The 25781-nt window shown below is 40.2% G+C and overlaps 1 protein-coding gene across 13 annotated transcripts in view; it reads left to right on the plus strand.

Annotated features, from left to right (window-relative positions):
* Ptprt (protein tyrosine phosphatase receptor type T) overlaps positions 1 to 25781 on the plus strand; it is a 1144051-nt gene that overhangs the window by 996132 nt on the left and 122138 nt on the right. For 8 of the 13 annotated variants that reach the window (XM_036185143.1, XM_036185147.1, XM_036185144.1 and 5 more), the window contains one exon: positions 16287 to 16435. In XM_036185143.1, the coding sequence (XP_036041036.1) occupies positions 16287 to 16435 (149 nt within the window). Of the gene's footprint in view, positions 1 to 16277; positions 16436 to 25781 lie in introns of all 13 variants that reach the window. The other 5 variants (XM_036185148.1, XM_036185155.1, XM_036185146.1 and 2 more) reach the window with 1 other exon arrangement.

Consider the following 25781-nt stretch of genomic DNA (forward strand, 5'->3'; position numbering starts at 1 on the left):
GCATATATTTAAATTGAATGTGATTATTTGCTCACATGATTCCTCAACGTGGTCTGGGTGCCAATATAAAGATGAAAGGCCCCTTGGCTATAATTAATCTCCTGGGAAACATTTTTTTTCAAATGTATCACTGAACAAAACCCTAAGGAGTCTCATGGCACTACTGATGAAATCTCCTTTCTAATGAAAAAAAAAAAAGAAAGGAAGGAAGGAAGGAAGGATGGATGGATGGAAGGAAGGCAGCAAGCAAGCAGAAATAAGGGCTGAGATGCTTTCTAAAGCAACTTTTTATCCCAGTGGCTTTGAAACCCTGGTCAAAACATTCTAAGAGCCTGGGGAAAGTTGGCTAAGTTGCAACCACCCACGTTGTTAAGCAGGGAGCATGGAAAACATAGTGCCACCAAAACACCATTGTTAATGTGAGACTTGAATTCTTGTAAAATGTGAAAATCCAATTTTATTAATCCTATAAACTAAATTGAGTCTCAAAACTAAAGAAGGATTGTTTTATTTCAGAAAAGACATTAACAACAATGTACTTTTAAAGAAATCGAATAAAGCCAAGAGAATCTTTGCAGTTCAGTCTTCCTTCTCCATGCCATTTATCATCTGGGCATCAACAGGATAAGAGGAGATCCTCTAGGGAAAAAAATCTAAGCTCACATCTTATGGAAATAGGATTCTATGCTATTATAATTTTTTCTTTTCTTTTTTCTAAACACAAAAACCACCATGAAGGAGTGAGACCTAAGGTATTGTTTTATTTTGTTTGTTTTTAACATGAGATCCATGGTGAATACTTTGACCACATCACCATGGGTATGTTTCCCAGCCCAGGGCAAGGGGAAACATGCCCAGTATATTATACTACTATAATCTCATGTCTCATAATTTAAGGGTGTTAAATAGTGGTTTTGTTTGGACTAGTGAGGAAAAATAATAACCATACTAATAAACAGCACTACAGTAAAAGGCACATGGTACAAGCTTGGTTTAGTTCCTGGATATTACCACTTCCCTTTTCCCTTCCTCCTTCCTTCAATCATTCCCTCCTCCCTCCCTCCTTCTATCCTTCCATTATTCCTTCCTTCCTTCTTTCTTTCCATCCTTTATTTTGATACAGGGTCTTACTTTGTTGCCCAGGCTGGCTTGGAGTTTCATTGCTATCTAGTCTGAGCCTCTGTTTTCTCATCTGTGAATTAGAAATAGCAATCACAAATTAGAGAGTTACAGTGCAAGCTTATCAGGACAGTGTAAGATAATGCTATACAGGCACAGAATCTAGGTCCCTATGAAAATAGTTTTAAATTAATGGACAGCAAAAAGCAAAATTTGAACATATTGGTAGAGACCCATGAGATATAAATTTTGTGCACTTCGTTTGTCATTTCAGTCAGTTTAACCATGCCCATCCACTTACAAATGGGTAAAGAAAGTGTAGAATACACACTCATTATCTCTTTGTTGTGCACTAAGTGCATTATATGTATATATGATTATTGTATTTTTTGCTTTATGTATACTTCTATTTTAAAGATTTTTATTTTTATTTATTTATATGTGTGTCTGTACACACACACACACACACACACACACACACACACACACACACACCCTGGAAGGCCTGGAAAGGGTAACAGACAGATCTGTAGAGCTGGTTTGCAGGTGGTGGTGAGCCATCTGGTATGGGTGCTGCAAAGGAAACCTGGGTCTTCTGCAAGAGCGTCGAGTGCTCTTCCCTGCTGAGCCCTCTCTCCAGCCCTATCATGTCTATCTACTATTACTTTGTAATTTACAAGTGATTTTCACATAGGTATTTTGTAGAATCTTTATGCTAACCCAAAATGAAAGTTCCATTTCAAATTTAAAGAAAAGAAGGCTCACAAAACTGACCAGAGACAAGGGCTATTGCAGAAAGAGAACAAAGAGATGCCATTGCTGGTGCCATCATCTTGGGATGCACTGAGAGACGCATGTGCTAAAGATTCTGAAAGAGACTACTCTACATGGCAGGAAAATGAACAAAAAACACAGCCTCTGCCCCACCAAGCCATTTAGAAGCTAGAGTCCAAGGGCAACATGCAATGAATATGGTTCAAAGTTGTGTCTGACCTGAAAGGGTGTAACCATATATTCAGATTATAATTGGAAAATATATAGACAAACAGAAAACCCTATAACAAGTATTTTATCCCTTTAAATACATTCTCCATATATATAAGTGAAACAAGAAATAAAACAGAGAAGTCACTCATCTTCTTGTAATTGGTATGAAATTTATAATCCGCACTGGAGAGATAAGGACGGAGATTAAGAGAGCAGAGGGTAGAGATTGTTTTGTGACTGTTTTATAAACAGGCCTCATGAGTCCCACTTTTAAATGTAATCTCTTAACACATTTTTGTTTATAATGACCTATAAAAGAGCTGTACTGTGGATAGATTTTATTCAAATTCACCTGTAACAAACACAGAAGTAACTAGCTATAGAGTGGTCAAATGATGAAGTTATTTAATGTAATATGTCCCAGGTGATCTTTTCCAGGCAGTTGAGGCTTGATGAAATTTTTCTTCCTTCCTTTAAAATAAATACATGATGGTGATTCCACCTGTTTAAAAAAAAATGCTAGCTCTTGACTGGGGTTACACTGAATCTTCACATGGACTATGTAAGCATTTTTTATGACATCAAGTCTTCCAGCCCAGCAATGCTATATGCCTCTGCGTTTGGGTGGATCTTCCTTGATTTTCTTTTAGAAGAAAATGGTGTATTAACTACACTGCAAAGGGCAGTAGACTGGGCGGTTACAAGAGAACTTAAATGTATCTCAACCTTGTCTTGAACTCACTCACTGTATACTGAGCTTGCTCTCAAATGCACTGCAGAGTCAGCCTGGGCTTGAACTCACCATGTAGGCAGACTGGTCTTGAACTCTCTAATCTCCTGCTTCAGCTTCTTGGGTGCTAGGACTGCAGATTATGCTAACACACCTAGCTTTTTGTTTTTGTTTTGTTTTTAATCACCTTTTTCATAGTTTTTGATATGTTGTCCTTTATGTGATCTGAGGATATATGCTTGAATGTCTCCTTCTTTCCATGCCATTACAAACGGCACCGATGCTTTAAAATTCCTGTTCTCATTGTTCATTGCTAATATATAGACAGGAAACTGATTTCCATATTTTGAAAAACAATTAATTATTCCAATCTATTTTACTTTGAAAAGACAAGTAAAAAGAAGTCTCAAATGGAAAAATAACTTACTTCCCATACAAAGTAATTTTGCATGAAAGATTGGTTGACAAACCCAAGCCAAATGCTTATCAATGTGCCCAGGATATGCCCAAATTAAGTTCCTACAGTTATGCCTACTCACTAGTTGTATTGGCCTACAAAGCCAGGCCCCATTCAGTGAGCAGTGGTTGTTGCAATTACAACTTAGTGGTGGTTAAGATGTCAGGCTTTGGTCCTGGCTTTGGATCAAGATCCCACCATGGACTAGACATGTACTCTTAGTAATCCCTTATCTTCCCAGATCTTCATTTTCCTCCAGTATAGGCTGTGATCAGAGCCTAGGGTCTGGCACTAAGTAATAGCCCAAGAGGCCCTGTTCTTATTATTTATTTGCAAGAAGAAAGATGCTAGGGAAATCCAATGAGCTGTCTAATGCTGATGAATTAACAATGGGGCAGACTAACTGGGAGGTGGTGAACCTCCCTATTTGGGATAGCAGAAGGCACCCCAAGAGTGACTCCAGAAGTGTTAGGGTATTATAACCCTCTGTTCCTGACCCTAGAGGCAGGACCAGCTCACAAGTTTCTTCAGTTCTCTACATATCTGACCCAGAGCCACAAAGAGCTTGGAAGCAGTATGCAGAAATAGTTTTTTTTTTCCCTTTAAAAACCAAAGGCAGACCAGCCTCATCTTTCCATCAACTGCAGTTTATGATTGCACATTAAAGTCAATTGCTTTCTCTGGAGGCTGGTGCTGGGACCCATCATCTCTAGCCCAGTATCATCCATTCTTGCTTTCCCCAGGAGTGCAGACAGACAAGCCGCCTTCTTGGTGTACACTAATTAATTTATCTCATGCTTGTGATTTTACGGCGCTTAAGTGCTGGAGCATTTCTGTTTATTCTTCTCCCTGCAAAGCACCTCACAACACATAAAGACCATGAATCTCCATTGCAAACCACCGTCTGTCTTGGGCTGGAGAACAGCTTGCTGGCTGCCTGATGTCTTGCTGGCACTGTCTCTTACAGCCAAAGTAACACATCCATTAATTTATCCTTAATGACATTTTGACATACCAATCAGTTCATCAGATGTTCCTTTTGCAAGGCTTCTCCTGAACGGCAGGGCCAGGGTGCCAGGCCATTCTTGATGCATAATGCATGAGACTAGCACACTGCTCAGTACCTTTGACAAACAGGCATGTCTGCCACCCTAAGACTGCGTGTTCCTAAAGGCCCCTACTCCCTGAGTGATCTACACCAATGCCCTCAGAGCTGTTGGTTTGTGTGCTGTGGCTTGGCTGTGCTTCGGGAAAGCTGGACAGAGAAATGAAAGGGTCCTGTGTTCAAAGACATACTTATGATAATGCTGTTTGAGGAAAATAAGGTCAGCATCTCTTTGCCACACTCAATGGGCTCAGAGAAGCTTGAGTTTCAGAATCCAAGTGCATCTGTGGCAGTCCTAACATCCTGCATTTCATTTGTATCCTGCTACTGCTTAGAAATTTTTTTTAAATCACAAAAGTACTATAATAATAGTGAATATCAAAAAGGAATGGAAAATTACCCTTACTGTCTTCATCTACCTTCAGCCATCCACACATAGATATACTACCTTATGGTTGTAATCACAATGTAGACACGGTTTTATTTTGGGGTATTTTAACTTAATGTAATCCGGTTAGCATTTTTCCATGTTGTTACATAGTTTTCATCTTTAATGGCACTCCATCATTTTAATAGTTGCATAATATTCCATCCAGGGGATTTATTATAATTTACTGAGCTGCTTTCCTATTGTTAGACATTTATGAGGCTGTAACTGATTGTGTGCTATTAAATCAAAGCGCCAGAGGAGGTGAAGGAGACAGCAGGCTCTGCAGGCTGAAGAACTGGGCTCCAAACCCACCTGTTCCCTTTACCTGTTTTATGAGTTTAGCATTAGCCCTCCTGGGCTCAGGATTTCTCATCAATAAAACAAAAAGAAATAACCACCACTTTGTGGTGGTGTTATGAAGCTTCAAGCTGTTTCCAAGGTACCAGCCACACAGTAGAATCTATGAAAAATTAAAGTATCCCATTTAAACATATATACTACAGATAGGAGAAACTCCTCTGACCCCAAGAATGTTTGGCAATGCTTACAGATCTTTTCTTTTTGTAAACAGAGTTTCACAGTGTAATACAAACTGGCTTTCAATTGGGAATTCTCCTGCCTTAGTCTCCCAAGTGCTGGGATTATAAGTGTGTGCCAGCATGCCCAGCCAGAGACATTTTTCTTATGTTATACCTGGGAGTAACAGAGCCCCTGGCAACTAGAAGGTTGAGATTAAGGATGCTAACAAATATTATGTGTTATCTAAAATATCAAAAGTACTACAATTGATGGAATTAGTGCATATAGGAACCAGTGTTCCAGGATCACTTCACAGTATATGTTATGTTCTTTGTTTTCATTATTGCTTTTATTTCCTCAGAATAAATTCTCAAGAAAATGGAATATCTGAATTAAAAAGTATATGATCCTAAGCCCAATGGCAGTGGGAGTGTCTAAGTGTGGTTCTAGGTGCTAACAGAGGAAGGACAGAAGATAAGTGCCATGCGTTCCTCTCTAGAGCAAGGGATGGTGTGCTGTAGAGGAGTACTTCTCAAAGGATAGAGCGCAGCATCTCCTGGGAACTTGGAAATGTGTAATGTTTTAGCTTTACCCTAGACTTACAAACTCTAAAACTCTGAGAATGGAGCCCAAACTCTCTGTTTCAGCCAACAGTATAGGTATTGTGGTGCATATACAAGCTGAAGAATCCTTGCCATTCACTTCTGCAGAATAAAGGCCATTTCTACAACAACTGGTCAAATGCAGCCACTTTGTAGAGAATGGTGCTGAATCAAGTTATGAAGTTCAGATATGGAAGTTTCATTCATTCAACATAATGAAAGCACTATAAATACTGTGCCAAGCGCTGAACTAGGTACTGAATACAGATACACAAATAGGAAAATTAATGTGTGTTGTGTTCCTCCTATATAATGAACTGTGCTTCTGGAAGGGGCTGTCTGCAGAGGTCATGGGTTCTTGTTGCTGACATTGCACAGTAAGGGAGTGAGTATCTTCTTACTCGATTTTACAAGGGGCCTCTAGGTTGGGTGAGAGAGACCTGGGGACCTTTGCAGCCCAGATAATCCAAGGTGTTATAACTCATGTAACCAAAACTTGACATCTGACACGAGTGGGAGGACAGCACCTGCTCTGACATCTACTTTGTCCTGTTTCCTTGTACAAAAGGTTTGCATGGAGGAGGTTTTTGGGCTGATAGATGAAGATAGAAAAGGTAGTTTCCCTGGAGTGCACCCGTCAGAGAGCAGATACAAACAAAACTCAGAATATGCCAAAGAGAGAGATACTCCATGCTTGGGATTAGATGATGGTGAGGATGGTGATAGTGATAATTTGTATTTGTGAACATGTAGGTGCTTGTGTGTATGAAGTTGTATGTACATGCGTGTGGAGGACAGAAGACTTGTTATTCTCCAGGTGCCGTCCACTTTAGATATTTGTTTTAATTGTTTAATTTTTAGAGATTATAATATAATTACACTCTTTCTCCCTTTCCTGCTCTCTCATTGGCCTGGAACTCACCTAGTAGGCTAGATTGGTTAGCCAAAACATATCAATCAGACATCTCTCTGTCTCTGCCTGATAGCACTGAGGGTACAAGAATGGGCCATTCTGCTGGCTTTCTTTTTTTAATGGGGTTCAGGAGGATTGAACATCAGTCTTCCTGCTTGCACCTTATCAACTGAACTATCACTTCAGCCAACAGTGACTATTTTTAATCAGTTCAGTCATTCAGTAGATGAGAACACATCTGATTATCCTACAGATGAAGAAACTATGCCTCATCACCTCGTTAAGATGGAGACCTTATCATGATTACACAGATAGGCAGTCCAGGGCTAAGGTCAATAGTGTTTCCATGGCACTAACATGGGAAGGGCTGCCTGCCCAGCCTGGGACTTTCAGAGCTCAGTAGCTTGAAAACATTCAGGGTAACATCCATCATCTGAACCATAGATTCTGTTCTCACTTTTCTATCAAGTGTCCCTTCCCTCCTCATTGCTTATTATTCAACAAACATCTTATATAAAGCTCACTCTGCAGGTAACAAATCCAGGTGTAAGTACTTTCAAATTCATTATCACACTATCTACCCTGAATCACTGAGAGAATTCACAATCTTCGGCACTAGCTGACAGATGAGGAGACTGAGTTATAGAGAAGCAAGAAACTACCCAAGACTACAGAGCCAGTAAATGATAGACTATGGCTTGAGTCTCAGCAGTCTGGTTTGAGAGTCCATACTGCTCCCATTAGATGCTATTTCAGGGTTCTGGGACAGTGTGTCCATATGCACGTATGGAAGCAGCCCTTATATATGTTGTATGCCCTCTGCCATACTGAATCTGTACCAGCTCAGAAGCATGTCCAATGGCATCTAACTTCAGCTTAAGTAAGAGAAGAACCTGTTTCAAGTGTGAGAGAAGAGAGGCAGACATAGTCAGGAGAAAGAAGCAGCTATAGACCAGCAGAGGCACAGACAGAGAGCAGGACAGCAGAGGGATGGTGGTTGGTAGGTGGTGGCCATGGTTCCTTGGGCATTTAAACCATAACAGATCTGCTGTTGCTGCTGCTGTTGCTGTGTAACTTTGCCAACCTTGGGAAAGTAGAGAAGCTCTCATACAAGGAGAGGGGAGGGTCCCACCATCTCAGAATAGGTACCTAACAGAGGCAGTGGGCAGACGGGATGCTGAGTGACTGAATGTGCACTCTCCATAGATATGCACCTGTGGGAGTCTGTTTGCCTGGGGAGGAAGGGAACCAGTGCTTTGATTGAGCATGGCACAATGGAAAAATCAGAGAGAGTATCCAGAAACTTGACTTCCTGGGTTTGAATCTTTGCTCTGTCTCTGGAAAGTCTGGACATCTTTATGCAGATCATTCAAGTCTCCCTGCCCTGCTCCTCCTTCATCTGTGAAGTGATGGCAGTGCTGCTGCTAACCACATGGTTATTAGAATGAAAGCTCCTGATACACTCACTGTACCTACAGTCCATCAATAGTGCCCAGAGCGAAGGAAGTGCAATACCAGTGTTTATTAAATAAGTATGCATTATATATCCTATTACAATTGCATTCATTTCTTAAGGCTGCTGTAACAAAGTACCACATGCTGGGTGCCTTTAAACAACTAGAATTTCACTTCTGGGCTGGAGAGATGGCTCAACTAATCAAATTTCTGCTGTGCAAGCATAAGGCCCTGAGTTTGATCCCCAGAACCTACATGAAAAAGAGGGGACATGGTTATATGCACTTATACTCTCAGCATTGCAAAGGTGGAGACAGGTGACTCCCTGAGACCTATTGGCCAATAACTTAGCATACTCAGCAAGCTCCAGGCCACTGAGGCACTCTGCCTCAAAAACACTAAAGCAGTAGGTGGATTTCTGTGAGTTTGAGGCCAGCCTGGTCTACAGAGCGAGATTCAGGACAGTCACCAAAACTACACAGAGAAACCCTGTCTCAAAAAAACAAAAACAAAAACAAAAACAAAAAGACACGGAGGCAGATGGTTCTTGAGAAAGAACACCTGAGGGTGGCCTCTGTTTCCATACATATTGAACACATATGTGTACCCATATAAACATACACACACATAAAAATTAAACAAAATGAAATACCACTTCATGATGGCTATTGATTTTTGGTGTTCCTTGGTTGGAAGCTAGATCCCTATGGCCTTTGTCCTTGCTGTCACGTGGTCCAGGGAGCTTCCTCACACAGCTAGTCTGATAAGCAACTGGGCTTTGATGCCAGGCTGTCTGCCACCATTATCTGTATGTTAACTATTTCACCATCCCCAACCAGATACACGAGAAAATGTTTTAATAACCTAAACGCCCTGCACATACTCGTGTCCTCAGTTCATACTCTTGAGTCTGATTGGATGGAGCTCAGCCTCTACCTCAGTTGCAAGAATTCTGAGTTAGTGGAGTTTGGGTTAATGAGGGTTGTTTTGTTTTGTTTTTTTGTTTTTTGTTTTTTGTTTTTGCTGCATTTGTAAAAGACTGGAACTGTATGTAACATGGTCTAGATCTGCATTTAAAATTTTTATTTCAGTTTTCACAATTTCATATACAACATACTTTGTATGTATATAATGTACTTTGCCCAACACCACCATTACCCTCTCTTGTCTTCTATCTCCTCTCCCTCCTGCCAGACCACTGCTCCTTTCCATTAAGTCCCCCACCACCCCCTGCACTTCCATGGACTTGAAAAAAGTCTTTTGTGCTCTGTTACTATTAATTAGTCTGGCTTGCATGGACATGGGTAGGACATTATTTACTTGAGGAAGAACGATTTACCAGTGTTTCGACCTGAGGAATATGACCTTCTTGCTCCCAGCATTTATTAACTGACTCTTGCTCCTCTGAGAGGAATGGAGCTTCATGAGCTCTACCCCATCCCATGCTGGAGTGTTGAGGGGCTCAGTATTGGGCAGGTCATGTGCAGGTAACCACTGTTCATGGGTGCAGCAGCCCTGTCATGTTCCGAAGATAACATTCCACAACATTCTCCCTATCTTCTGTCTCTTCCATTCTTTCTTCCCCTCTTTGATGTTTTCTAAGCCTTAGAGAACATCAAAATGAATGTCTTATTTAGGGATGAACACTCAGTTGTCATTTATTCTCATTGCTTTCATCAGTTATGAGTCTCTGCATTAACTGGTGCCATTAAATAGACACTTTTCTGACCAAGGCTAGAAGAAGCACAAATCTATATATATAAACACAAGTTTTAGAGGGCAGTTTGACACCGTGTCCACTTAGCAAATCAACAATAGTATGTTCACCCTGTGGCCTATGACCTCCTTCTCATGGGCTTGTGACCAGGTTTACAGTGCCAGGCATAAATTACCTCCTTGGAGCAAACCTCAAATATAACCCAAAAGCTGTCAGCTAGCCCTCCATCAGTCATCACTGTGCCACCAGTGGACAAGTATTTCCTGGTAGGTGAGCATTGCAGCTCATAGGGCTCACAGCTGGGTAAAACCATTGATAGCTTTTATCCACTGGCAGCTGGCTTTTCCTTCTGGCATTATATGAAAGCTAACCAGTGGAAAAGAAACTTAGAGCTTGATTTCTCAATATCCTGCAATCAAAATGTGTGGTTTCCTCCTCAGCACATGGTATTATCTTCTCACTTGAATGTCTAATCCCATTCCTGGAAGACATATACAAGAATATTGGACCAGGTGTTTGAGTTTTCAGGCAGAAAGCAGGGACTGGGTCCTATGGCTCCTACCTATGTGTTGTGTGCCTTAAGAGCACTATATCCAGGCCTTAGTAAGAGGAAGTCTCTTCTGTGAAATGGAGACTAATATAGTTCTCTTCCTGTTATAATGGGCAATTGGAGAGAGTCAGTCATGCGGCCTGTAGCTGTACGCTGTGGCTGTAAAGTATGTGAACGATGCTTACTTTTAATTGGTATGTAGCCTTTCTTTCTCATCTTTTTCTTTTCTTTTTTTTTTCCTGCCTTTGATGGGCTAAGATACTTTCTAGCTTCAAGGTTCAAGTGAGTTACTAAGATAGCCTACCTAGAGATGATAATGAAGGGTGGGCCAGAGGCTAAGCCCTCTGGGAAGGAAAAAAGTGCCTGGTCAATGTCTACGCAGGAGAGTGTCCATGGCTGGTCAGTGTCTGCCCAGGACATTATACAAGACTGTTCAGTGTCTGCCCAGGACAGAATATATGACTGTTCAGTGTCTGCCCAGGACAATATACATGGCTGTTTAATGTCTGCTCAGGAGAATGTATATAGTTGTTCATATCCAGGAAAAATCTTTAGATGAAACTTTCAAGATTTCTATTCATAAACTAGACCATCCTATTCCAATACAAAAAGAAACTGAGGGATTTTGTGAATGTGAATGCTGAAATCCCTCATTGCATCTAGTCCAAGGAAGTTTCCAGTCTGTACTTAAACTCTTCCAGCTGGGGGGATCCTCACAGCCCAAGCCTGAAATGGAAAGGGTCCCTGTCTGTTTCGTTTTCATCAGGATATCAGGATAGCTTGTCTTGCAGCCACAGGTATAAAGTAAGTGCACATTAACTGCTTATTCAACAAACTCATGAGCAAAAGAGAAGAAAATAATTTTAGGAAGGAAATGAAGAAGTCCACAAGAGGAGAGAGAGCTTTTGAAGGCCTTATAAGGTTCAGATTACTATCCTGAAACATTCTCCAGCTGGAGAAATGACCTGCAGAGGAATGCACACGCCTCTGTGTGCTCTCTTTTCTCCAGCTTTTTTACCCCCTGCTGGTGAAATCCTGTGACCAACTGACAGGAACTGCAAAACTAATAGAGAAATGCTTGCAAGTTCAGAAAAGTCACAAGCACTCAAGTGTTAAAGGTCCTGAAGGACCACCCCATGAGTCATATGACTATTTTATGATGGTTGGCTGTTTGGTTTTTAATGTTCTATGACTTGGTGTCCAAGAGTATTTTTAAAAGGGGCTTCTGCAAACATTCCAGTAATTCTGCAAATATTCCAAGAACAAAATGCTGAGTTATCACCCAAATATCCTAAGGAACATATATTCCAAGGCCCATGCTGATGTCATGCAGGGTGTTCCTTCTCTTCGGTTGCACTTACCTACTTTTGAAGTGGTTATAATTTACACACAGAGCAGGATAACAATCTTTTCTACACTCCAAATCATAGACTTTTAAATATAAATTTGTGCAACAAATTTATTGAGCATGGGCTATGTGCCAGATACTCAGCAAGCAATTGGAGTACGTACAAGGAGTCAAAAGCCCTTCTCCCAAGAGGTGCTTACCCTAGTGGGTGAGAGTTGAATGACTGTAGCAGAATGGATGAGTGCTTAGCTGACATGCCTTCAAAACCCTTCCTGGTCTCCTGCCAGAGTTCAAACCAAGTATTAACTCTCTAGCAGCACCAAATATTTCTTCTTAGCATTCTCCGTCTCTGCGATTTTATACGTTTGCACTTACCTATTTAGTGCTTGTCTCTGTCGTTTGTCTCTGGGCTTGCAGAGGGTCAAGGTGAAGAAGATGCAGCTTTCTGACGTTTAGCAGAGCCTGATACATGTATGTGCTCAAATGTTTGTTCAAAGAATGAGTCAGCCTGAGAGGAGAAAATTACAGTTCTGTTAGCAGAGCAGCAAGAAGCCCCAGAGGAGGTCTGACATTGGAATGACTTTCAGCTTTGAAAGATGAAGAAAGGTGCCAGTAGAGAATAAGAATACATGAAGGCCATGAGTACTGAACATTGTGGGGTGGGGGACTTAGTTGCTGTTTACTGGAAAGTATGAATGGGAGGCTAAGCTGAGGCCTAGACCATAATTTGAAGGTCTCGGGTATTTTCAGATTTGGGTTTTCTCCAGAGGGGTGAAAATAAAATGGGAGAAATAAGTTAAAATCTGTGATAATGGAAAGAAATATCCAATTTCTCCTGTTAGTAGGATTAGTTTTAATGCTTAAATTTTGAATTCCAGCTGTGAGTTTGTCTTTTCTTCTATGCCTGCTCCATTTCCACCTCTTGGGCTGTGTTTACCTATTGCCAAAGCACTCACATCGGACTCCCGTCACCAAAGTTTCAGCTGTGGGCTTATATCCAGGACACTACTATGGTTTGGAGGATCCCCACCCCTCCCACAAAGGACTAAGTATTAAGGGCTGGGGCCCAGAGTACAGTGTTGTAGGTGCTTTGAAACTGTAAGACTTAGCAGAAGGTCCTTAAGTCACTGGGAGGAATTTTCAGACCTCAGCCTATCTAAATCATCTTGTTTCCTGGCTCCCATCTTGAGGTGCTTGCTCTTTCATGTCCATATAAAATGTGCACCCCTTGCTAGAGAAAAAAAAAGCAGAAGGATCAGCAAGCCAATGACTTGTAAGCAACCTTTTCTCTTTAGAAGTTCATTGTCTCAGGTATTTTTTATGTAAACCTGGCTAACATAGATATCATATAGCTGATGGTTACAGCTTAGTTTTTAAAATTTTAAATACCTTTATGTTTTGGAGAGGCTCAATTTTTCTTTTCATTTGTATGTATGTATGTATGTATGTAGGTATGTATATGTGTGTGTGTGTATGTGCGTGTGTGTGCATGTATGCACATTTTTGGTTTGACCCAAACATTTCTAGAAAATGTCATTTTTCTAAGAAGCAATGAGATCTCTTTGGTTATTATTATTGCTTTGGAATCCAGTGATTTGTGTTAAAGACAATTCTCTATATTATTTACCCTGAATGGAATGAGATTGGCTGGAAGTTCTGCCTCCAAGGAAACAGCAGAGCTCTGATTTATACTCATTTGTAGTTTTCAAGTCCATTCTCTTATCAGATTTGCCTTTATTTCCTGCTGGGGCAATGTGAGCGAGTTTGGATGGAGGCAAAATATCTGGTGTATATCCTTCCAAATTTATGATGAAGAAGGTCACATATACATTTTTAAACAGACTCCTTTTTGATAATGAATGAAGAATAAAATTTTGAAATGCCATCAGCTACAAAATTTTTCTTTTTGTTAGTGTTCTCTTTACCTGTTGATTGCCTAATGATGGTGAGAAAGGGCCAGGCTAAGCCAGGCTGTATTTCTTGTCGTTCCTTTGACCAACTGGAGTAGTTTAACTAGTAGAACAGTCTGCCTGTGGCCAAACCATTAATGACCAAAAAAAAAAAAAAAAAAATGTGTTTCTTTTCTTGAGTGAAATTCCTTCCCCAGGCCAATTTTTAAGAATAAATACATGAAGAATTCCACTTTAGGCTACATTGATTTTCAAATTATGGCCAAACGAGAACCATAAAAGCTATTCTCTTCTCTATCCAGATTTACCGTGTCCTTTTCTCTGCCATGATTTCTACTGCTGGGCTGTGTTCTGTAGGGATTCCATCAGAGGGTCCTTTGACAACTGCGGCTATTAGTTAATTTCAGTTAATGAGGACTGCTATAGGAAGTCAGAGGCTGGGGCAAATGGAGTCAGGGTATTGTGGCCCATGATTTCCTCTCGGTGTACTCATCTAGGATAGACTGGACCCTTCAAGAGAAAAGTTCTGCCCGTCTGGTCTTCTCTTTTCAACTCTTTCCTTAGGAGGTCTCATTATGGCTTCCTGTGCTTGTCCCTTTGGGCTCCTAGGTGGGAAACAGAGTAGCTTGCCTCTATGTTATGTCATCTTACTGCCCCATGACCGTTTTCAATAGTTCTTTTATAAAGAAAGACTTCTCAAAGCATCTTCACTTAAAGGTACCAACTCCCATTCTATGTAGTCTACACCTACACGCTGGACCTATGTTCTTAGGAGGAGGCTGTCAGTTGGGAGTTGAACCCAGATAAACTGTTCTAACATACTTCTCAATCCAGATTTATCCCTTCCTTTAATGCTTCTAGTGCAGGGAGATCATTAACAATTGAAATGGACTGTCCGTGATTGGGAACACTGTTACTATGTTACAATTAATTTCTCCTCTTTGGGATGCCAGCTCTTTCTGCACTAACACAAGAATAAGAAAGGTTCAAGCCAGGTTCTGTGAAGACTGCAGAAGTAGACTCAGAGATATTTATCCTTAAAATACACATTTAGCCCATAGATTTTCATCGGATAGGAACATTATGACTATATTTAGATGTATGTGTAAACCCATAGGGACTACATTCAAGAAGGGTCATCATATTTTTATCACTTATGAAATACCTAGGCCCCATCAGTTGAAATTTAAGTGAAATAGATTTTTCAATCCATAAAAGAAGAAAGAAGCCTTTGACCTTTTCATTCCCCAGTGAGGAATCAAAGTCACTGTCACTTGATATAATTCAAAGACAGAATTCCACTGTGGGACTGCTGGGAGGGTGTTGAAACATTAGAATATGGTCGGCTGAGTCAGCAAAGATTTAATAGCAGCATCCGTGTGGTCACTGTCCTCTAAAGGCCAGGCAGTGTGAGCTGTGTATTGTATGTGCTACATCATTTAATCCTTATGACTATATGAGGCCAATCTTAGTATTGGGTGCAACGTGTAGACAAGTTCAGGATAAACAGAGATCAATAAACCTGCCCCAAGCAGACAGCAGAGGTAAGCTATGAACTCATGTCTGCCTAGAGCCAAAGGGGTGTAGCCTCAATGGTTGGTGTCAGGACAACAAGGGGACCTTTATGGCTATCTACCAGTCCTGAATCTAGGCTTCTGGGTGCTGTCTCATATCTTCAGGTAATTCAGATTTACAACAAACTTTAAGAAATGTTCCTCTACACTATTATTATTAAAAATCTCTCTCTGGTTCTCTGGGACTGTTGCTTCTGTAGAAGTGTCTATGAGTCAAGTCCAGCTTTGGCTTTTCTTTCTTTGAGTTACTTACTAACCTTTACCCTCACCAACCACCAACCCTCACTTCAGTCTACAGTTGTGTGATAGATTTGTTCATTAGTCAATCTCTGCGGAAGTCTGGACTATGTTTCCCTTATGAAATATCTAAACTCTATCGGTTAAAATTCAAGTAAAATAGATCTCTAAGTCCATAAAAGAAGCCTCTGACCTTTGAGTTCCCTAGGGATGGGTAAAAATCTCTGTTGCTTTGTGTAATTTATAGAGATATAGAATTCCACATTGGGACTATTGGGGAAGGTATTTAGAGGCATGAAAACAGAGAGTCCAGCCTGACCTTTCCTCTCTCCAAAGAGAAAGTGGGGGAAGCATCATAGAGCCTCATTGGTTTCTCACTATAAGCTCAAATATATAACATGCTCATTGTTACAGATAAAACAACTACTAAATGAAAATGATCTCTAGTTTCAAGAAGGCTTGTGTTTACTTGACCCTGAACACTGGAGAGCCTGCCTTGTCTCTGCTTCTGTTGGATGAACTAAATATGGTGTTGAGAATGGGGGATGGGGAAAGAGACTAAGTTACCTTCCCAGTCCTCTAATGCAATTAGAACCATCTGACTGTAATTTTTCCCTTGCACATGTCCCAAAGGAAGCTGGCTAAGAAGCAGAAGGAGACACAGAGTGGAGCCCAGAGGGAGATGGGCCCCGTGGCCTCAGCTGACAAGCCCACCACCAAGCTCAGCACCAACCGCAATGATGAAGGATTCTCCTCCAGTTCTCAGGATGTTAATGGATTCAGTAAGTCGAGTCAACTATGGTGAATAGAGTATCAGTGTCAATTTGGGTCCTGGTGCCTCTCCTGTGGATCACTCACAATGACTAAATCCAGTGAACTGTGGGATCATAATGCTTTCCTGGGATATCAGAGAGGAAGGGTCTTCTCCCTGGCAAAGCTTTGGGGTTGCCCAACCTGATGTAAAAAAGAATATTTAAGAATATGGGTCGGGGAGCGGGCTCAGCCAGTGGACATGCCACATGAGATGAAGACCTGAGTTTGGATCCCAGCACCCAAAGAAAACGTTAGTCTGAGTGTCATGTGCCAGTAAGCTCAACACTGGAGAGATAGAGACAAGAGGACTCCCTGGGACTTGCTGGTCAGTCAGTCTAGCCTAATCAATGAGCTCCAAGTCCAGTGAGAAAACCTACCTCCAGAAATAAGGTAGGAAATGATTGGGAAGTTATAAGATACCAACTGCTGATGTCCACATGCATGCACAAGCACACACATACAAATACATGTGAATGTACACATACCCATAAACCACACATTCAAAAAATGAGAACAAAAATAGAGTCTATGCCTAAGCAGATGGAATGGGAACAAGTCATCCTAAATAGAGACAGGTAGTTAAAAATAATAATAGTTATAAAGAAGGAGGAGGAGAAGGACTGTAACCTTAAAGCAAAAAGCATACTGTACTGAATTTAGTGGCTGACAGTTTTCAAAACTATCTCACATTTACTGTGTAAGGTAGATGAGTCATGGAATGTTTCTGTTTCTGTCCCTAATATTTAAGAAACAATCTCTAAAATCCCAAGGCTCTGAGTCCTCTATTCATACTGGAAGCTGTACCTCCTGAGCCCTAAACAGTTCTATTAGGTCAAGACTACCTTCATCTTCATGGAGAGTTAATAAGGCATCCTTGTCTAACATAAGTAGTTTAGATTCCACAGTTGAATCATCCAAAGGAGCATTCCAAGGCTAGGTACTTATAAGCCCGGTTTGGTGGCCAGGTTTGAGAAAGCTGCTTTTCATTCTCATCTTTCAACCACGCTATAAGCTAGTTCTTTCCTGGGTTTGGTAATAACACAATCACTTTTCATTATATAACTCATACATTATAGACAGAAGGAACCACATTTTGTAAAGAGCACTTTAAATGTGGTCTTTCTGGGGGATGTGGACTGATGAGAACATGAAAAAGTAAAAGTAAAGGATATATATATCACACCATCTATGATGCAGACATGTCTCCTTTTCACAACGATCCTATGGGATACTTAGTGTTGAGGAGCCTATTTTGTAGGGAAGAGATTTTTGTTTCAACTTCCCAGAGTCACATAGATCATTTCTCATGGATTTAAGACCCCTAAGGTGGAGTGCAGCATAAAACTTGGAAGGTTTTCCAAACAAAATCTCCTTGTGGTTGAGAGATAGGGCAGGGACTGAGGGTGGTGGATTTTTGTAGTATCATCCAGGTAGTTTTTAGAGACATCCTGGTTAGGAACAGAGAACCGTGAGGATGGCAATGATGATTTTCAAATTTAGGTACGCTGTCTTTGGGGGGAAAGGTTAGTTTAAACCTAATCCCCACCAAAAAAACGAGGCTGAGAAAAAGGAATACTCCTATCCTTTACCTGTATTCACCAATTGGTAACCATTGGTTGTATTTTCTCTCAATAAATCCAATCTTCTGAACTATTTAGAAATTAAGTTGAAGTTTCTGGAACATTCCATCTCTAGTGATTTAGGTATATGGTTCTCATGATGTAAAACAGCTTGTCAACACACCACAATAAAATTAATCTTTAAGAAATGTGACCTTGATTCAATAATATCAAGGATGCCATTCCACGGTTGAAGTTCCCTTGCATCCTAGAACATTCTGGCTCCTTCGCTGTAAATCAAGATCTAGACAAGGCCCTCACATTCTATTTGGTTTGTTCTCTGTATCATCTTTCCTGTAGTCCCCTGGCTTTATTTTCTCAGGAATCTGACATTTTTCCAGAGGCTGAGGTGGTTGTTCCATAGACTGGTCTACTGCCAGAGCTTTCTGATTGACCATCAGATTTCATTTTGGTTAAACATTTTGGAAAAAGATATACAACATAATGGTATTGTTTACTTCTCTAAACTATCAATAGTCACACGATATCACTCTGCCCCTGTTGATAATGCTAAGTTTAAAGACTACTTAAGGTTGGATATGGTGCCAGACAGTGGTGGCACATGTCTTTAATCACAGCACTCGAGAGGCAGAGACAGGCAGGTCTCTGTTAGTTCAAAGCCAGCCTGGTCTACAGAGTGAAATCCAGGACAGGCACCAAAGCTACACATAGAAACCCTGTCTTGAAAAACCAAAATAATAATAATAATAATAATAATAATAATAATAATAAACAGAAACAAAAAAGTTGAATATGGCTTTTACAATGAAAATCTAAAAATATACTGATGATCTTAAGAACAAATATTTAATTTTTGCTTCTTCTTAGAGATAAGAGGCTATATGTGATCTGCTAAATCCTGCACACAGCCCTTTCCTGCCTTAATATAGGTGAACTACATGAATTCATGTGTTTCCTAGAGATGCTGAAAGGGGAGACCAACAGAGAACTGGAAAGGCACAGAAGGGCTGGCTAGGAAATGGGCTTGGCATGTCCTTGAAGAAAGGCTGGTTCTGAGTTGCACTGAGTTGTCTCCAGCCCTTCTCCTTTAGCATTGCAAGTTTTTCTTGAACCTGGGCCTAGTGATACTTACTCATACCAAACTTCTCCTGTATAGCCCAGCCTAGTGTGCATACTTTTTTCTTGTTATAAAAGCACCTTGGAATGACATCAGATGCTGAAAGATTGTGGTCCACAATTGTCAAGAAGCCTGACAATCAATGTGATCCTGAAATTGTAGGTATTTAATCTCAAGCTTGCTATTCACATGGGAAAACAACCTACATTACAATGATTTCTTGGATTTCAAAGAGAAATATCACCACTGTTTTCACTGTGGGCAAAGAGTTAGAGCCTCAAAATAAAAATGCTAAAGATTGGGGTGGATTCTTCACTTAAGAGAAGGAAAGTGGAAGAATATTCAGTGGAATCTGATGAGGCATTTTAAAAATCAAGGATACTCTTCCCAAACAATTCAATGTGTGAGGTATCCATATTTTATAATTGTATACACATGCATACAGAAACCATATGAACTCCTATGTCTCTGTGTATATATATTTATTTTTATGATATTCCTTTTTAAAAGAGAGGGAAAAACTTTCAACTGACTGGTTATATTCAGTTATTATGAAATCTTGCAAATTTGTTTGAATCATTGAATATTTTAGAATTCTTTCTCTGCATCTAGTATCTAGAGCTGCAGCTATAAACACACTCTGGGGATTTTTTTTTCTTTTTTTGAATGCCCTAAAATGCATCAGGTAACTTTTAGAATGCCCTATGGAACCACTGGGATGAGATTTGAAGGGAGGAAATGTAAGTAATGCTTACACTGGAGATGTAGAAATTGTTTCTAAAATCACCCTGATGTGTGTAAAACTGAATCTATTTTCGTGACATTAGGGAAGTGGTTGTCTTGCTTCTGAATTGGTGTCTTTAAGAGTGACTGAGATTATGTGCAAATTTTGAGGCAGCATTGAGAGAGGGAGGGCAGGTGAACAGTTGTTACATTGGGTAAGATTGTAGAAGGACATGCTTTGGGCAATTATTTCATTATTGAGCAGGTAGGCCCTAGCTTTATGCAAATTCTGCCTCTTCCTGCTTAGGTCTGTGTTCTGGCCTTATCTATTACCAGTGACTGCTACGTTTGGTAATATCTATTCAGTCAAGCCTCCCAATATTGTGTAGGAACAATGACCTCTGGGGCAGCAGGGTGACAGGGCTCTGTCAGATATGGGCTGTTGCTGTGGAGTGCTTAGGCATTCTTTTAAAAGCAGTGTATGAAACATTTCAAGGACAAACAATGCGCATTGTTTTCCATTTAAAGAAAAGCTGGCTTTTATTAGGTAATCTGATTGTGATCTTGGCTGCCTTGAGTACTTGTAATTTTTTTCCTGTGATCTTTAGCTCACTGGGATTGTTTTCTAGGTCTTTCTTCAAGTACTAGCCTCATATATCATGCTTATATCTGCTTCTTTATCTTCTGTATTTGTGTATCTTCTCCTGGCTCATTTTCAGACAAAATAAAATGTTTCGAACAAAATCACAGTTGTATCCCTAGGACACGGGAGCTTGGCTGTCCATCTTTCTCACACTGTGTTTAGACTTCCTTGTTCACTGGCTACTACTGACTGCACTCCCATGGAGCTAGAGTAGGAGACTGTGAACCACCTGATTTGGTCACTGAGAACCAAACTCGGGCCCTTCAGAAGAGCAGCAAGCAAGAGCTTTTAACCACTGAAACATCTCTCCAGCCTCCAGAGAAATATTTTTATTTGTGCAACACATTTCAACAGTAGACCCTTATTTCAGTGTCGTGGATATGGAGTGTTTGCTACGAGGAAGTTGAGAGACAGATTGATTAAACTTATAGGTTTAATATGGTGTCTATTCTACATGTAAAGAAATGGGGGTACAAAGTACATGGTCTTTGACAGGTCATAATCAGGATACATTTTTTTTTTCCTTGTATCAGTTAAAGCCTATCTACTTAGTTCTGCCAAGAATTTAGGAAAATGCCCAACAAGAGCACCAATGACAAAACAATAGTAAATAATTAAGATCAGAAAATTATAAATAAAACGAAGAAAGTCAATGAAACATTATAATATAATTATATCATAACTGAATATAGATATACAGGCTAGATCATATTGAAATCTCCAGACATTGGACCATTAAGTGCTCTGCTAAGTTAGGAACAGTTTGAGAAAAGTTATAAATTAGGAACACACCTCACAGATAACATTTTTCAAGATATATTTATTGTATCTTTTAATTTGTATATGTAAATGTGTGTGTGTGTGCGCGCGCAGGTGCCTGCAGCAGTTACTAACTTTTAGATATCAATCTGTCTCTCAATTTCCTCATAGCAAACACTCAAAGAGGAGGCTAACTTGAGGGAGTACCTACTATGCATTGCCTCTTTTGCTTTTTGCAAATTCTTCTCAAACTTCCTCAGAATTATGTAATTTCTATGTTACCTCCATTTTGAAAACGAGGAAACCAGGTTTGAGGCAGCTAAAGTAAATAAGCCCAAGGTCACACAGCACAGAAATAGTACAGATGAGATTAGGAGCCAAATGGAGTTATCCACCCTCAAACCAGAGCCATTATTGTAGCTTGGCAATTGCAAGCTTTACTGAGTGAGCTCTTTGGTACTGGCAGAGACAGACAGCACTATTCCCTAGTGATAGGTCAGGTAAATTTTCTACCATGTGAGCAAAAGCTGCCAACACCTCTCTGTTGAACACAGAGGTCTGTATCTGGATACTTCTGTAAAGCCAGTTTGATTGTCAGGAGGTGCTGGGCTCTGTGATGAGCATTTAAGTCCAGCCTCGCAGCAACCCTGTCCTAACCATATGTTGATTACTAAACCTACTTGACAGTAAACTGATACATTCATATATTAAAACATCTTCCTAAAACTCTTTGAAGAATTGTTAAAGAAATCTGCATCTAAAAGCACACATTTCTCTTTGCAAATTGGACATGTTTGTCTTTAATCTTCATCTATCCCTCTACCTTGAAGCTGGATAGAAAAGACACAAAGGCAAAATAGCACTGCAGAGTGGGAGGACAGTGCCTCCTCCCATCTCCTCTATTCATCCAAACTCCTGCTGCAGATGCCCCTGCCCAGTAGATACTCTCACAAACAGGTTCTGCAGGAATTGTCCCTCTAGGAGATTCCTAGAAAAGCAAGACCCTAGATCAGTGGTCTCATCCTCATTATTGCTGAGCTGGAGTGATCTGCAAGAAGACACAGAATGAACAGTAATGGCTTATGGCCCCTGGCTCACCACAGGGCAGGAAAACAGAGGTCTAGACAATGAGTATTTTTGTTGTATGACTTTGTGATAAAGCATTCTGCACAAAAAACTCTAGGACTCTTCTTCATCTTTGTGACCAAAATACACCTAGGAGTACATTTCAAGAACAAAAATGTGCATTGTTTTCCATTTAAAGAAACACTGCCTTTTCTTTAGTAATCTGATTTTGATCTTACTATCTTGCATATTGATAAGTTTTCCCTGTGATCTTTTGTCCTTTTCTGGGTGTTTCTTCGGGTGCTGTCCTTGCATATTGTGCATCTTATGTATTTGTGTGTCATCTTCTCCTGGTTCATTTCAGTCCAAGCAGAAAAGCTTCAGGAGCTGTTTTCTTCTGATGATGAGAGTAGCCCCTGAAGCCTGAGGCATGTCCCTGTCACTCAACAGAGAGAACTCATAAAAGGATTTCTTTGGGCTCAAGTCAGGGAATGTTAAAGTTTGATTCCCTCATAGGATGGTTGAGCAAAGATGGGGCAGGCAGAAAGAAGCACCCAGTGAAATGCAGCCTGATTTATTTTAGAAATACATTGTGTAACTAGAGACATTGACATTGGGAAAATAGATGAAGACTTTAGAATGTAACCAGAACTGGAGGGGATTATGGTGAACTCCTTGGGAAGGTGAGCCAGCAACAGAAATGAGTCTTGGCTTTCTCTGGAGTAATTGTGGACTTGGTATGTATGTTGATGGCTGTTCCCTCCATTGGAGACCTTACCGGGGTCTGTTTTGTTTTGTTTTGTTTGCTAAATACTTTCATATATATTGTATCTAGTCCCAAGCAACATAGCTAGGTAGAATTTTTACCCTGGTGTTATAAATAATATCATTATAGCCTAAAATTCTGTGCGTGGTTCCTGGGTCCTCTGTGGTTTCTTGTAAGAACACACGCTTGCCATTGCCCAAGTCTCTGGCCATCAGATACTCATTGACAATTTATTTATATGAATGAATCAATCAATGACTGGAATTAGGATTCATACTAAGATTTCTCTAATTCCAGACCCTTACACATTTCTCTGAGTAAATTTTGTCTTCTATGAACTTGAAATCTGTCACTATAATTTCAGCTCATTTGTTTTCCACCTATGTACCAATCAGTAGCCCAGTGCTGGCTTTGTCTGCCCTCTGGTGTTGGATAGGGTAATGGAATCAATCTTTCTCTTCCTGTGGCACCCACCCCCACCCCATCTATTTAACTATTAGACTGAAGTTTCTCCTGAACCCAGATCCTTCATACAGGCTAAATAGTCCCACTTCAGTTATCAGGCTGTATACACATCCCTGTTTTCAATCTGCTCAAAAGCTCAATTGGCCCTTCTGTCTGTTTGACCCATACTCATGGAGTAGAGTTTCCAAGATAACCATGACACTATTCCAGGCTAAGACTTCAGAGAACCATCATGATCCTCACTCTGGATTTCAAACTGGCATTCCAAATATACTATTTATGTTTAAATTAATGTCCAAGTATCTATCACATGCCTGCCTACTGTAGATACCATTGTTTCAGCCAGGGCTGGCACATCCTGCCTATGTGAAAATGACTTTCAGACCCCAAAGGAGAAAGGACTTGATATCTTATTTATGCCAAGTCCACCAAGTTATGTGTTACTTCCAACAGTATCACCACTGACATCATTTACTCTTCCAGGTCTGGAATCTCACAAAAGGAATATGTTTGTTTACAGTTATAATAATAGTTATCCTTGTTCAGGAAGTAATGATATTGTGGCTGGATAAATGGCTTAGAAGTTAAAAACACTTGCTGCTCTTGCAGAGGACCTGTTCAGTTCCAAATACCCATGTGGTGGTTCACCATCATTACTGACTCCAGTTCCATGGGATCCAGTGCCGCCTTCTGGCCTCTGTGGGCACCAGATATACCTACAATACACAAAAATGCATGTAGGTAAAAGACTCATACACATAAAATAAGAATAAATAAATCTTTAAAAATAGTTAATGATATCCTCATTTCAATGCAGAATACTTAATATCATATTTATTAACATCATTAGCATATTGAGAGGACTAAATAAATATTGTAAACTGATGGTTTAAAGATGAAGAAACCAAGACTTAAAAATAGAAATAAATAGATCTCCTAAAACTTTGTAGCTTTAAATGTCAGAGTTAGACCTAAAACCTAGGTCTGTCTGACACCTCTGTCCTCGTAGCAAAAACCACTCCTTTACACCACCTTGTGGAAGATTGGCATTATTATTGTCATTTTATAGACAAAGAAACTCAAGCCTTTTCTAACTATATAGAAGCCCACTGAGCTGTATAGAGTTTGGGTCCAGTTAATTTTGGCATGAGATATCCTTATTTATTTGCAAGTTTATAAAGAAAAGAAACTCAGGTCCACAGACATTGAGTCATCCACTTAAAGTGGTGTGTCCCAAAGCCCTGTCTCTGAATGAGCACCATCAGCAGGGCAAGTGCTTAGAGATATACACATTCAATATGCCTTCCAGGTAATTCCAATGAAGTTCAGGTTTAACAATCACTAGCTCAAGGTAAGGCCAAGGTCCGTGAGACTCCGGAGCTCTTGTGTCTCCTTTGCTAAGTTATCTCTGATATTAACAGAGTTACAGGTTCCCTGGGTGGGAAGGCTTCAACTGTTCCTTTCCCTGGAATGGCTGTTTCAAGAGGACATTGCTGTCCTTCATGTCTTTGACCTGAAGGCTACTGGCATGTGTCAATACAACTAAAGCTCCCCCTGTCAAGTATTCTCTCTCACCCATATTGGATTTTCCACTCCTTTTACCTGAAAAGTGAACAACCTAAGAGTCAAGATTGAAGGAGTGGAAATTTCCAAGGTAAAGCAATGATGAGTCACACAGCAAAAACCCAGAGCTCAACAGAGCCTCGCACAGAGGAATGCAAAAAAGAAGTGCAGAAATTCTGTTTGCAGGAACAATTACCTTTTTTGGTTGCTCTGGGATTAAATTGAATCTGGGAGAAGAATTGAATGTTACATGCTTGCCACCTCCAGTTTTATTGAATATTTTACAGGGATTATTGAATATTTTGCAATCATCCACTTGACTGACAGATAAAGGACACACTTATTAAACCCCTGGAAACCCAGAGTTGTGTGGAATTGTTTGCTCTTTGGAAGAGAGAAATGGGAATGTAAGTGGCCCTTAAGAAAGTGGACAGATTGTCCATTACAAACACTAAGGAGTTAGATTGTGACAAATTGCTCAGAAAAATTTTGAACGAAAATGGACGTAGCACAATAAATAGTAAAAATTAAGAAATGTCTAAGATACTGTCTGATCCAGCCTTCTTTTATTAGAGGTGGAGAATTTGGTCCTGGGGGGTAGTTTCTAAAGGTCAGTCATTAAGTCACTAATAGA

The sequence above is a fragment of the Onychomys torridus genome, chromosome 4 (assembly GCF_903995425.1).
Source record: "Onychomys torridus chromosome 4, mOncTor1.1, whole genome shotgun sequence".
Lineage (NCBI taxonomy): Eukaryota > Metazoa > Chordata > Mammalia > Rodentia > Cricetidae > Onychomys > Onychomys torridus.